At 39.9% G+C, this 12,382-nt stretch overlaps 1 protein-coding gene across 3 annotated transcripts in view; it reads right to left on the bottom strand.

Moving 5' to 3' along the window:
• ZFHX4 (zinc finger homeobox 4) overlaps nucleotides 1-12,382 on the bottom strand; it is a 150,572-nt gene that overhangs the window by 2,599 nt on the left and 135,591 nt on the right. For all 3 annotated transcript variants that reach the window (XM_074577300.1, XM_074577305.1, XM_074577301.1), the window contains exons 8-9: nucleotides 11,192-11,309; nucleotides 5,066-10,462 (exon numbers count right to left, since the gene is read on the bottom strand). In XM_074577300.1, the coding sequence (XP_074433401.1) occupies nucleotides 5,066-10,462; nucleotides 11,192-11,309 (5,515 nt within the window). The remainder of the gene's footprint in view (nucleotides 1-5,065; nucleotides 10,463-11,191; nucleotides 11,310-12,382) is intronic.

Here is a 12,382-nt window from a genome sequence, read left to right as displayed (position 1 = left end):
GAGAAAGCAACCTAAGGATGGACTGGTTCTGTCTGGAGGGTGCATACACACAAGAAGTATGCCTCATAACTTAATGGAAAAAATCTTTTCTCTGTTTCAAGTACTAGATATAGTGCAGTGGCTGGTAACAGTCTATTAAAAAGCAACTTCTGTGAGATGTACAGTTGGTCAGAAAATTAAATGATGGCACAGGGTAGAAAAGGCAACTAACTGTAAGAGGCTGTACATTACACTCATTGTCATTTTTTCAGGCAAGTAAGTTTGCCAGAGAAAAGAGCATACGAAATGTGTGATGCACACAGCTGTAAAAGTAAAGCAACGTTGGAAACAGCCTACTAGCACACGGATCAGAGAACTGTAAAGGCAGACTCTGTAATGGAGGTTAGATGGGTATTAGCTACTAGGAAGCACTAATGGAGTGAACAAGAACGATGTTTAAATCATCAATATCCAGGTGCTTAGCATTACTTAGGAATAAAGCAATTAGGATTCAAAGGGAATAATTATCAGGTTTAACAAAGAGGCCATTTAATGTTTGTCACCGTGTCGTTACTCCTATTTAATGGTAGGGGAACACTAAGGAGTTAAAATGCATTGTGAGCACGGATTAGACAGTACAGTGAAACAAGTCACAACAGTTATAATTAAAAAGTGGGTAATTGCCACAGTTACTGCACAATGACATCGAAGATGCTATTGCTTGCCCCTATGCTTTCAACAGGAAGTAACAGGCAATTGCGTGTGAAGCCTGCTGAAAATATATTAAATGATAAATACTGTAGACGGAAAATGCATGAATGATGCAATTAGTACGAACTGCTGCCCCAGCTTTGTCATGGTTATTTGAGCCTGTCAGCTACTTAAGATTTTTACGATTTCTTTCTATTCTTAACCTCTTCAACCCTTACGCACCATGTTGTCTTCAGCCTGCTCACACTGATGATGCCCAGAGCAGCCAAGATCTATTCTGTTCTCCAGATAATCTTTGGAATTTAGTTGAAATGCACAGCATTCAGTTAAATTTCCATACAGGCTGCAATAAAAGAGTGAAATCCACCTGTTTTATTGGAAGTTAAATGTGGAACTGAGGATTTCCAAAACTAAATGAAGAAAACTTGATGAAACTAAAGCTCCATTTCCAGACATGAGAGATGTAGAATAGAAAATTCACTAATCATGAAGAAACATTCTAATCACGCTAACTCTTTTAAGTGACTATCAAAGAGGAGAGACTTCTCTTTCTCTTGGAGGAATCAGAGGTCTAAAAATATAAAAATGAAACTGTTACCAACGGGCCAAAAGCAAACAGAGAACAGAATTTAGTGCCCTAATAATAAGGAAAGTAATTGCTCCTGAATCAAATTTCTCTCTTTACAAGATTTCAAAAACCACTAAGTACATATTACCCAGTGATGTGTGCATTCTTGGAAAAAGCCGCTGTGAATCTTCAAGGCAGCCCAGGCTTAAGTGATGTGCAAAGAACCTATGGTAATGATGATGACATTAAAAGGTTCATAGAACCAGTATTAATAGCTAGAAGCAAGATGAAGCATTAGTTTTCTGCAAGGGATCACAGACAAAAACACAAAGCTAAGAAGAAAGGAGAATGTGAATCTTAAGAACAGCTGAAAACAGCAGGTGAACTCTTCTATCTACAGTCACCTAGAAAATAGGAAGGGGCGTGAAGAACAAAGAAGAGCCAGAATTAAATTCTGTATGAATTAAAATTCCACCAAATAACTCCATATTAGGAATTATGCTGAGCAAATGTAGCAGTAAATTTGAGACCTTGCTCAGCATTTGATGCTATAATTACATTATTTTTATAAGTTGACGGTATAATTACATTATTTAGAGAAACGTATCCCACAGGTGAGAGGGTTCTTCAACATACCCTAGAACCACACAATCATTCTGACATTAAAACTACTTGTTTTAGAACAAGATGACTGAATTTAAAGTTAATGGATCCTTTTGTTTAGAAATTAAGATACCTTATTTTGAGAAGTCTAATAATCTTTGCAAATTTAAGTCCAGTTTGAGCACTACAACAAGAAGATAAACTGTAGTTTGAATATTTCCATCTTTTTATGATTTAGCATTATTTTCAAATGTTCCATTTCAATCCTTTTGTAAAAGCAAATATTGCATTTAAAAAAGAACAGTATTTTGCAAAATTGCTGGGTTTTGTACCTTTTTGGAAACCCATAAACAATACTAGATGCAAGAACATGAAAGTGAAATCCCTTCTAAACTTGTATTAACCATTGAAACTAATCAGGCTAATTTCTCTGTCTAGCGTGGGTAAGGAGAAACACAAAAGGGAATTTTAAATGTGATGCTTGCTATTATAGTTTCTCTAGTTCCCTGTCTTAGCAAACAGCAAACCTATTCTTTAAAAGTGAGGATCTTACTAATGTTGATGTTGTCCTTTAAACAAACATGTAGGACAGAATGGATGGGCTTTACCAAAGGAAATATTGCCAACTCCGTAAGCATCAGTGAAAACAGTTAATATTTGAATATAAGGGATCCCAGTAAGACTTCTTCTGAAGTGCATTTATGGGATTGGGTCTGAAAGAGAAGAAATGACACACTTGCAGTGGAATTCACAAGTAGACTTGAGGCATGGGATAGTGAGCTATCAGGGAGTTAGCTTCAGAAAATCCTTCATGCAAAGAATGATGCAGAACAATTGCCCCGCTGACTGAGAATATACTTGCTGCTAGACGAACTGTAGCCAAAGAAAACCTTGCTTGGTTCTTAAACAATTCTTAGCATCAAATATGAACGTGAACTACCAGACAAAGCAGGGTAGAGAACAAAACATAAATGGGTTAATTAGGTGCATACTAGTGTTGAGCGCATCCTGGAGAACATCTGAGTATATTACTGATTTTTTTATGATGAATGATTAAAACAATCTATTTTTTTTTTCCATTCACTATGACTGCTCCATTACGTATCATTAGGGAATGGAGATTTATGCATGCATTTGCCAAGCAACAAAAAGGGGATGTAGGGGCTATTTAGCATATAGCAAAGAAAAAGTTAACAACAAGATTCTACTAGCTAGTTTACACAGTGGGCTTTGCCCACAATGGGCTAATTAACCTTAAGAAGATGAAGATGAAAGGGGGTAAAAATCCATCTCAATTGGCAGTGCAAAGTGTATGCTATGGTACTAATGATATAAATTTATCTCAAAGAAGAGATATTTGGTGGAAATTTAAAAATCTGAAATTGAATTATTATGGACCGGTTTGCCTGTAATAATACCTTTTGTATTACTAACAGGACAATTTACAGGCTCTGAGGCTACACTGATACTAGCAAGCTAAACAGTACCAGGGAACATTTCCCAAAACCTGAAACTAAACCATCTGTAAAGTTAAACAGTAAGAGTGGTCACTGGCACTGTTCTGGCTTGGGCCAACTAGCATTGTGCTAAACAACTCCTGAGCACAGCCCAGAAGCTACCACGGGTCCACAACCATTCCCAAGACTCACTTTGCGTGGGAACTTCCTGGTTTTGAGAGTAAAAGGTACAATAATATCTTTCCAAGCAAATTTCATTTAGTAGTATAGACAAAGCCTGAGTTTTCTGGAGCTCATTTTACCTGAAGGTCAACCTAACCATAGCTATTTACTGAAGTTATATGGAGAAACCATATCTACAATTTTAATGAACAATGACCAGCCATTTTTGGACCTGGACACTGTCTGCCATTAAGAAGGAAATACAGCAACTTTATATTTCCTTTATATGCACTCTCTGTGCCAATAACTGTTTGACAAAAGCAAGAGGGCATTCAGCCAGAGACTCCATTGTGGAAAGAAAGCCATTCTGATCCAATGAAGAGAAAAACAAGATGCTTTGACCATCACTTAGGGAAACAATAGCATGATCATCATCAATCAAAGCAGAGCTAGGTCGCAGAGAAGACATTCCTATAGTCATTGTGTCCAACAACACTGGTGATTAAGCTCCTACCTTACTTGGCAAAGTGAGTTGCTTTCTAAATCAAAGTTTAGAGATCAACAGCAAGTGGAATTACTGGATAAAATGAGGTGAGGGGTCTTAACCAGATCCCTAATTCTGCTGTGCACATATTTGATATGAATGTGCAAAGTTAGGGAGCTTCAATCTGCAAGGTTGCACTCTCAGTGAACTCTGACTGCAAAATTGGAGCCTAATACAAGAAAATAAATTAGGTTCATTCTTTGTCGACTAAACAAATCATTCTGCAGAAAGCTTGATTCTCTAACTTCAGTGAAACTTATTGTAACAGGAAGTGTTTTCCAATGTGAGCAAAAAACAGAGTCAAAACAGAGTCAAAACAGTCAGTAAAACAGAGTTACGTGTTCAGTTAGAACTGAAAGCCCAAATGAAGTGCTACACGTCTGCAATGACTTTACAAACTAGGGGTAGGAGATACTCAGCAGCTCCTGGAATTTGGATCACAATGAAACTGCCATTACAAATCACCTTCAACAAAAACTTTCTTATCTTAGCAGGCAGTTATTCAGAAATACAATAGAGGGTCTTGGGCAGCATTTTATTTTAAATATTTATTCTGAATTAAACAACAGGTTGGACTGGTCTAAAGGGTGACCAAATGCCTGAAGAGCCGATAATGTGGGAATTATTATTTTGCACTTCATCAGATGTTACTTTAAATATTTGCATACAAAAAATTTACATAGAAAATTCTAACCCAAGTTTTGCCTAAAGGTGTTATCATGAAAAAAAAAAAAAGCAATACAATGCTATTGTTAAAACATTTCTGTAAAAACATGTAAAAACATTTCTGTCAATTAGATTTCAACTAAAATTCTTTTTTTTTTCTTTTTTTTTTTTGCAAAATCAGAGATATCATACAGGCTACAAAAACAATCGAGAATTGCACTGAGTACACTTCTTCACAGCAATACCTTTTACCTACTCACACCAGTCTCACAAGCATGATACAAATGCATAATATGCTGTGTTTTAGAAGGGGATGGTGGCTAAGCCCAATGATCAAATTAATAAAATGAGAAAATCATCCCCTTATAGACTTACTGTTTGAACTTTGTGGAAATCCAGGTAAGGAGGATGGACCATTCATTCCAGGCAGAAGAACAGGAGGAAGGCCAGGGAGTCCTGGATAAGCTGCTGGCAAACTGATACCATGAAGAGAACTGCTGTCCATCATGCCTGGCTGCTGTACTGTTAATCCTAGCACATCAGTAGCCTTCTTTATGCGATCCAGTTCTTGCTGTGCCATCAGCTGTCTAACTGTTGTAGGAGCTAAATAATCTTTCTCCCGATCTAGCTGACTTCCCACAGTTTCTCTCACTTTTGTAATATGTTGTTTGGAAAAAATATGATCTCTTATGGACAAACGCGCAGAATATTTCACGCCACACAGAGAACATTCTGGCTTTGTCCCATCAGGTCCAGTCTGATTTATCATGAATGGCTTCCCTATGTTAATTTTGAATTTCTTTTCTTTAGCCCGGGCATTCTGAAACCAGACCTGGACCACACGTTTGGGCAGGCCAATCTCATTCCCTAGCATTTCACATTCCTGCATTGTTGGAGTCCGGTAGTCACTAAAGCAAGCCTTGAGAACTTTAAGCTGAAGGTTACTCATTTGTGTTCGGAAACGTTTGTGGCCTGGCCGATCACTGTTTTTGGATTTAAAGGGATTGCTAGCTCCGAATGGGTTAGGTGAACTTGGATCAGCTATGCTTGAAGTTTCACTGCGGTCGGCATTATCATCAGGGTCATCAGTAATGTAGTAACTTTGGTCATGATCACCATCTTTTTCACTGAAATGTATTGAGGGGCTTGTTAGGGAAAAGAGAAATTTATCGTCAGTATTCTCATTTGTAGGTGTAGTTGCAGCTTTTGGTAGTGTGTCATTCACAAGTGGTTTTGGTTCTTTGGGCGGTGATGCAGGTTTTGCATCCCCTGAACTGCCAGTCGTGCTTTCCATTTCATTGTTCCCCTCATCCCCTGTTGTGGCATCACTAATTGCTGTATTAATTGATGAAGTCTCATCAAAGTCAGTCTTGTTCTGATCGTATCCAGAGTCAGCAGGAGGGGCATTCAAATTTTCTATATCCTCACTAGACTCTGCTTTAAAAGAAGAAGGACTTAAGAGGTTCTTCGGTGACATTTCTGCAGTTTTGCTAACAGGGGTTGATACAGTGGAGGCTAATTCATTTTCGCTTGATAATTCAGTTTTTGCTAATGACAGTGATGGGTAATCAAAAAATATGTACTTTTGTGGACTTTCTCCTCCATCTTCAGTGGATATCAAAGGACTTGGAGGCAAACTATAACCAGCCTGTTTCCCTTCATTCCAATGTCGAGAGCGAATGTGACTTTCTAAAGCTGATTTTGCTTTAAACAGAGCTCGACAAAAAGGACACCTTTTATGGGACTGGGCTGGACCAACTGCACGGAATTGTCCCTTTCTTTCTCGGGCCCTTGTGTTCTGAAACCAGACTTGTACGACTCTCTTTTTCAGTCCCACTTCACGTGCAATGTGATCTAGCATCTTTCTAGTGGGGTTGGAATCTAGTAGGTACTTTTCATAGAGTATTTCCAGCTGCTCTGGAGTAATTGTTGTTCTTAAACGTTTATCACGATGTTGATCTTCTCCACTGTTTCCTCCCTCTTTCTCACTACAGTTATTGTCTTCTTTATCATCTAGTTTTCGTTTCAGGGAACCAGAAACTGTAGCAGGGTGTGCTGTATGTGATGAGCCAGTTTGTGGTGGCATCTGAGTCAGAGAACTATTAAGCAACTGTCCAGTCATCAAAGGATTATTGGGGTCAAATATCATATAGGGCATATCCATTGGTCTTTCTAAAAACTGTGAGTGAAGAAATTGGTTTTGGGCTGCTAGGAAATGCATGTGCTGGTGCTCTTGCCAAAGTTCTAGAGTTGGAAAGGCAACTGTACACTGATCGCATTGGTACTGTAATAACTGAGGAGGTAGACTGTTCTGTAGAGAAGTCATTGAAATTGGTAAAGGACTGGAAGGAACAGGTGTGGTTTGTGATGCAGAAGGAGGTCTCCCTACTATCTGTGATTGTTTTTGTTGCTGTGGTTGAGAAGCTGAGGGCTGAGCATCAGAAGAGGTTACTGGAGTAGACTGTACTGGTTTGGCATTTTGGGAAGTTGTCTCGGTTTGCTTAGAGATGGTTTCATTTTGTTTTGGTTTTTCTGTGGACTCTGGTTTAGGAGAAGCCTTCTCAGGTTCTGGTTTGGGTGATGGAATCAAAGGAGTACTTGAACCAGAGCCAGAGTTTGCTGCTGTGACTGCCAGGCTTTTTGATGAGTCATTTTGTCCAGAAACTGTGCAGTTCTTATACACTGTTTGATCAGAGGCATCCATAGAATCTTCAGTTTGACTCTCATCTTGAGCATCGTCATCTTCATCTTTATAACACTGCTTTTTCTGGTGAGTAATCAAATCAAAGATCCTGGGAAAAACCACACTGCACTTTTTGCACTGATATTGCATATTACTAGTTCGAATGTAACGCTCATTCGTCAGTTCCCTTTTCTCATTGTCTTTAGTTTCAGCTTGATTTTCATAACTTTTGCGAGCTTTTTGTCGTGCATTTTGGAACCATACCACAATAACTCGAGTAGGCAGGTTAAGTACAGTTGAAAGTTGTTCAATTTCATCATCCTTTGGATACGCATTTGTGTCAAAGAAGTCTTGGAGAACACGAAGCTGGTAGTCAGTAAACCGGGTCCTGGATGATCTCTTGCTGAAAGATGCATCAGACTTGTAAGGTTCTACAGCTGAAGGTTGGGGATCTATTCTGATATCTTCTAATACTGTTATGGGGGGGTTGCTGAAGTTATATGGAGAATCTTTATTTCTCTGACGTTCTTTAAACAGTGTATTACGAAACCAGTGCTTGATAACTTTCTGTGAAAGACCAGATTTCTCAGCCATTTCTTGGATCTGCTCTTCACTTGGAGAATTGTTAATATCAAAATAAGCCCGCAAGATTTTTAACTGGTCATCTGTGATTCTTGTACGTGGACGCTTGAACTGAGAGTGCCGCAGGAAATTGGGATCTAATCCCAGCTGCTGCTGACAAAGCTGGGTAAGATCTGCAGATAAAGTATCCATTGGTGGCAACTGGAGGGCAAGCTGAGGCGGTAATGCAGGATGCTGCACAGGCTGCATCATAATTGGAGGGAAAAGCGGAAGATCAAGTGAAACGGGAAGCTGGACCTGAGGTGGGGCTGATGGTGGCGGTGGTGGAGGAGGGGGCGGCGGTGGTGGAGGAGGCGGCGGTGGTGGTGTGGGTGGTGGAGCTTGCAAAGGAGTGGGAGTTGTGTTTTGAATTTTACCAGCCCCAGATGAAGAAGGCTGAGACGGAGTCGGAGGAGGAGGAGGTGGAGGTGGCGGAGGAGGCGGTGGTGGAGGTGGTGGTGTTTCTGGAGAAGATGGAGAAATCGGATAAAGCTTGTCATATGCCTCCCTGTACTGTCGGGCAAACTTTTCTAAAGCTCCATATGGAAAAAACTGTCCATGCACATGTTCTTGATGACTCTTCAGAATAAGAATGTTGGAAAAGAGCTTACTGCAGGTTCCACATTCCAGTTTGTCTGTGTTTTCACCTTCACCAGTCTTGCTTTTTTTCTGCACTTTTTGTCTGTTCTCATTGTATTGGATAACTAACTCAAACCCAAAGTTCTCCAGCAAAGCCTTGGCTGCATTCCCCCTTGCTCCAGAAGCTATTCTGGGTGGTGGAATGGCTGGTTCTGAGGATTTTGGCTTCTTTATATCTTTGTTTTCTTTTAGTCCTTCATTCTCATTAGTAAATTCTTGCTTTGGCTTCTCTTGTTTCTCAGAAACTTCTTCTGACTCCTTATATGATGGCATATCCTTTATCAGCTGGCAGTCTGGACTTACTAAGGTATTTTGCTCTGCTTTCATCAGCTTGCTACTTTGCTGCTGCTGTTTTTGGGACTGAAGTTGGGGTTGGGTGGATTGATACTGTTGTGCTTGTTGCTGCAGTATCTGTAGCTGGGTTTGGCCAACATGGTGCTGAGTTTGTATCTGCTGCTTCAAATCTTCTAGCAGTGATCCTGTCATACCGGCCATTCCAGGCATCCCAAATGTGGCAGAACCAGGCAAACCCAGATCTGGACTTAAGCTAAATTCTGTCCCAGGTATATAGAATGGGAAAAGGAACTGAGGCTGTTGAAATTGCAGCAATGCTTCTGGTGTCATTGGAAAGTGAGGCAAAAAAGCTGGGTTTAGAAACTGGGGTTGAAAGAATGCAGCTTGCTGTTGCAGTTCATGCTGTAGTTGCATTTGAAGTTGTGCTGGTGACTGGGGTGGGTGATGTGTAGGCTGAGCAGAAATTAATTCAGAAGCTTGCTTTTTATTTAATTCTTTGGCATCTAAATGTGTTTCTTTGCTGTTAACTGCTGGTAAACTCATAGATTCTAGCATTCCTTGGCTGGGGCTATTAACATTCCCTGCTACACTATTTCCGCTACTTATATTACCGCTTGGTTCTAATTTTGCAGCCCTTGCCTTTGTCTGATGAAGCACAGATCTCATATGGATTTCCAATGTAGAACTTTGGCTATACGCAACATTACAAATGCTGCATTTGTAGGGTTTGTTGTCAGTGCTGCTGTTGGTTTCTTGAGGGACAGGACTTGATGCTTCCTGCAAAACCTTTTTGAGTTTATGTAGATGGGACACTGAGTTATAGTGGACCAAGAGAATGTTCTTTTGGGTGAAAGACTCTTTACACACTGTACACTTATATGGGCGAGATGGATCTAGAAATTTTTCCATAGTAAAATTTGGCCCTTTTCTAAAAGGTAAGGTACGCTTTGGTTCTGAGCCCATATCATCTGGAATAGAGCTACTATCGCTTCCCACGGGGCTTGCTTTACCTTCCTGGTCCATCTCATAATCTCTTTCTATTTCCTGTTCTAGTGCATGGTCATCTTGTGCCATACTTTCACTTTCTGCCCAGAGTTCACCATTGACAGGTAAAGATGCACATAGCTGCTGAAGTTCAGCTTCATTGAGTTCAGGGTGGCCTGCTTCCAAGTGTTTTTTTAAAGCCTGGAATGTACGGAAGCTACGTTGGCAAAGGCTACACATGGTAGCTGCCCGAATAGCATGATACTGGGAATGTATCTGAAGCTTCTGCATAGTCTTAAAAGCCAAGCTACAATGGTTACAACGGTACTTATAGACATGGCGGTCAGAAACAGAAAGCTGTTGCTTCTTCTGCTGTTCATTTAGCTGATCCGTCATTGAGTCAGTGGTCTTGATATCTTTACTGCTGTTCTTATTCCAATCTGTCGTTTCAGTAGATTCCTTAGGTGGCTTTTGTTCCTCGGTCTTAATTTCCATTCCAGTTTTTGATTCATCAATCCCAGGTGTACTTTTCTCATCCACAGGACTTTCACCTAGTTAAAGAAAGTTAGGTGTCTTTTACACAAGCAAAAGCGAATAACACATAGTATTAGTGTGCTTTTTCATCAGAAATCAAGAGAGGAACCTGATATGCCACGTGTTAGCCTAGCGAAGTATGGCAACCCGTCCTTGCCCCAGAGAATAAAGTGGGCAGGACCAATATGAGGTTAAAAAAAAGTAATAAAATCCAAACACAATGATGGCAGTGGCAGCTGTGAAGGAGGGATTAGAAATGGGGTCAATAGGTAGGACAGATGATTAGAAAGGAGGAGGAAAGTGGTCTGAGGAGAGAGGGAGGAGCATGCTGTGCGAGGTGGCAAAGCAGCTTCCCAGCACAGAATACAGTAAGTGTCCAGGATGAGAAACCTGCTGTTGGAAAGGCAGGCAGGATCATTTCTCTAATATTCCCCATCGATGTCGGTGAAAGTGCCACAGTCTTTTAGGACTCGGTCTTATTCGCTGGTTAAACAAGGAGGTTCTTACCTTCAAAGTGTCTAGGTCACTACCACAAGCAACAGACACGTGGCATACACGTGCATTCTGGTAGCTCTGCATGGGTGCAGTTGGCCAGATTCAGGCCCCTTGTCATTTTTCTCTTTTTATCTCTGTGGCTACATGCAAGCCAAACCAGGATTCACTTTACTGAGGAAGAAACAAGTGGTTCCTAAATTTTTAAATTGCCCATACCTAGCTTTTACATGTCAGGGCTTTTTCTTGCGTACCTGGATATTTCCCAGATCCCTCAGCTGTAATGGTTGCAGGTGTGTCACGTTCAGATTTCTCTGAAGCAGCTGCTGGCAATAGCATACTGTTAGGCATCATGACATCTGGTACAGGAACCTTTGAAAACCAAAACCACAATATTATTACAGGAAAAGTCACACTATTTAATACTATACAACAGTATGAAATTATAATTCAAAAGATCCACCATATTTGGATCAAAAACTACCAGTACTAAACCAAGATCTTGATTCAGTCCTTGATAATGATTTCTGACAGACCACAAATCCATAGCATCAGGTGTCCCTTGGTGGAGAATCTACTTCAAAAAATCCACAATAAGGTGATGCTATAGAGCTACATGCACTCAATATTTCATTGGTCTCAATGTCACCACAAAGAAGATTTTGCTGACTATGTCAGGTTGGTTGGATTTATCAGGGGAATTCTCCTCGGACATCCTCCAAAGACGGAGATCATGTTGAAATATGGCCACCAGTCAGTTCTTGACTAAGGACATTTCCACTTTGCTTCACCTGTATTGTTTTTTAAACAAATGCTGGACCTTCCATGATCTTGGAAAGAAAATTATAAGTTTATTTCCATAGAGAAATAGCAACTTTTTTCCATTTAAAGTAAGATTTTTCTCTTTCTTTTCTTCAATTGCTTATGTATCTTCTTCGGAGTGCTTTACCTGTTGTGTTGTGCTTTCAAATTATAGGCAGAAGTCTTTGAAGGGTGTACTATTGTAGGTGTCTGATAGTACTCAGTTTAGTTAAGTTGACATGAATATTTGCTCAACACTTCACATTTTCCTCTTGCTCAGCTCTTCAAAACATAATTATATCTCAAATAAAGGATTGTCTAGGGGTTCAGACAAAGACTTAGCAGGACTGTGTGGAAATTTCTGCACTGCTAGATTCTATCTAAATAACTTTGGGTAAATCAGTTCAGACTGCAGCTCCTCATCTCTAAGATAAGGATAGTATTTCCTTACTTCATACAAAGGTAACAAGAATACCCATAGGAGAGATTTCTGAGTGGTAAATTACTATAATAATGGAAGCTACATACATTATTAGGTATGAGTAGAAATACCCTTTGTTCCAGTTTAACAAATTATTTGTTTGTTACTGTTTAACAAATTATTTTAAACCTTTATTAGGAGACATAGGAATTATATATTTATG

Source organism: Larus michahellis, chromosome 2 (genome assembly GCF_964199755.1).
Source record: "Larus michahellis chromosome 2, bLarMic1.1, whole genome shotgun sequence".
NCBI classification, from domain to species: Eukaryota; Metazoa; Chordata; class Aves; order Charadriiformes; family Laridae; genus Larus; species Larus michahellis.
This window is presented reverse-complemented; position numbering and strand designations above follow the sequence as displayed.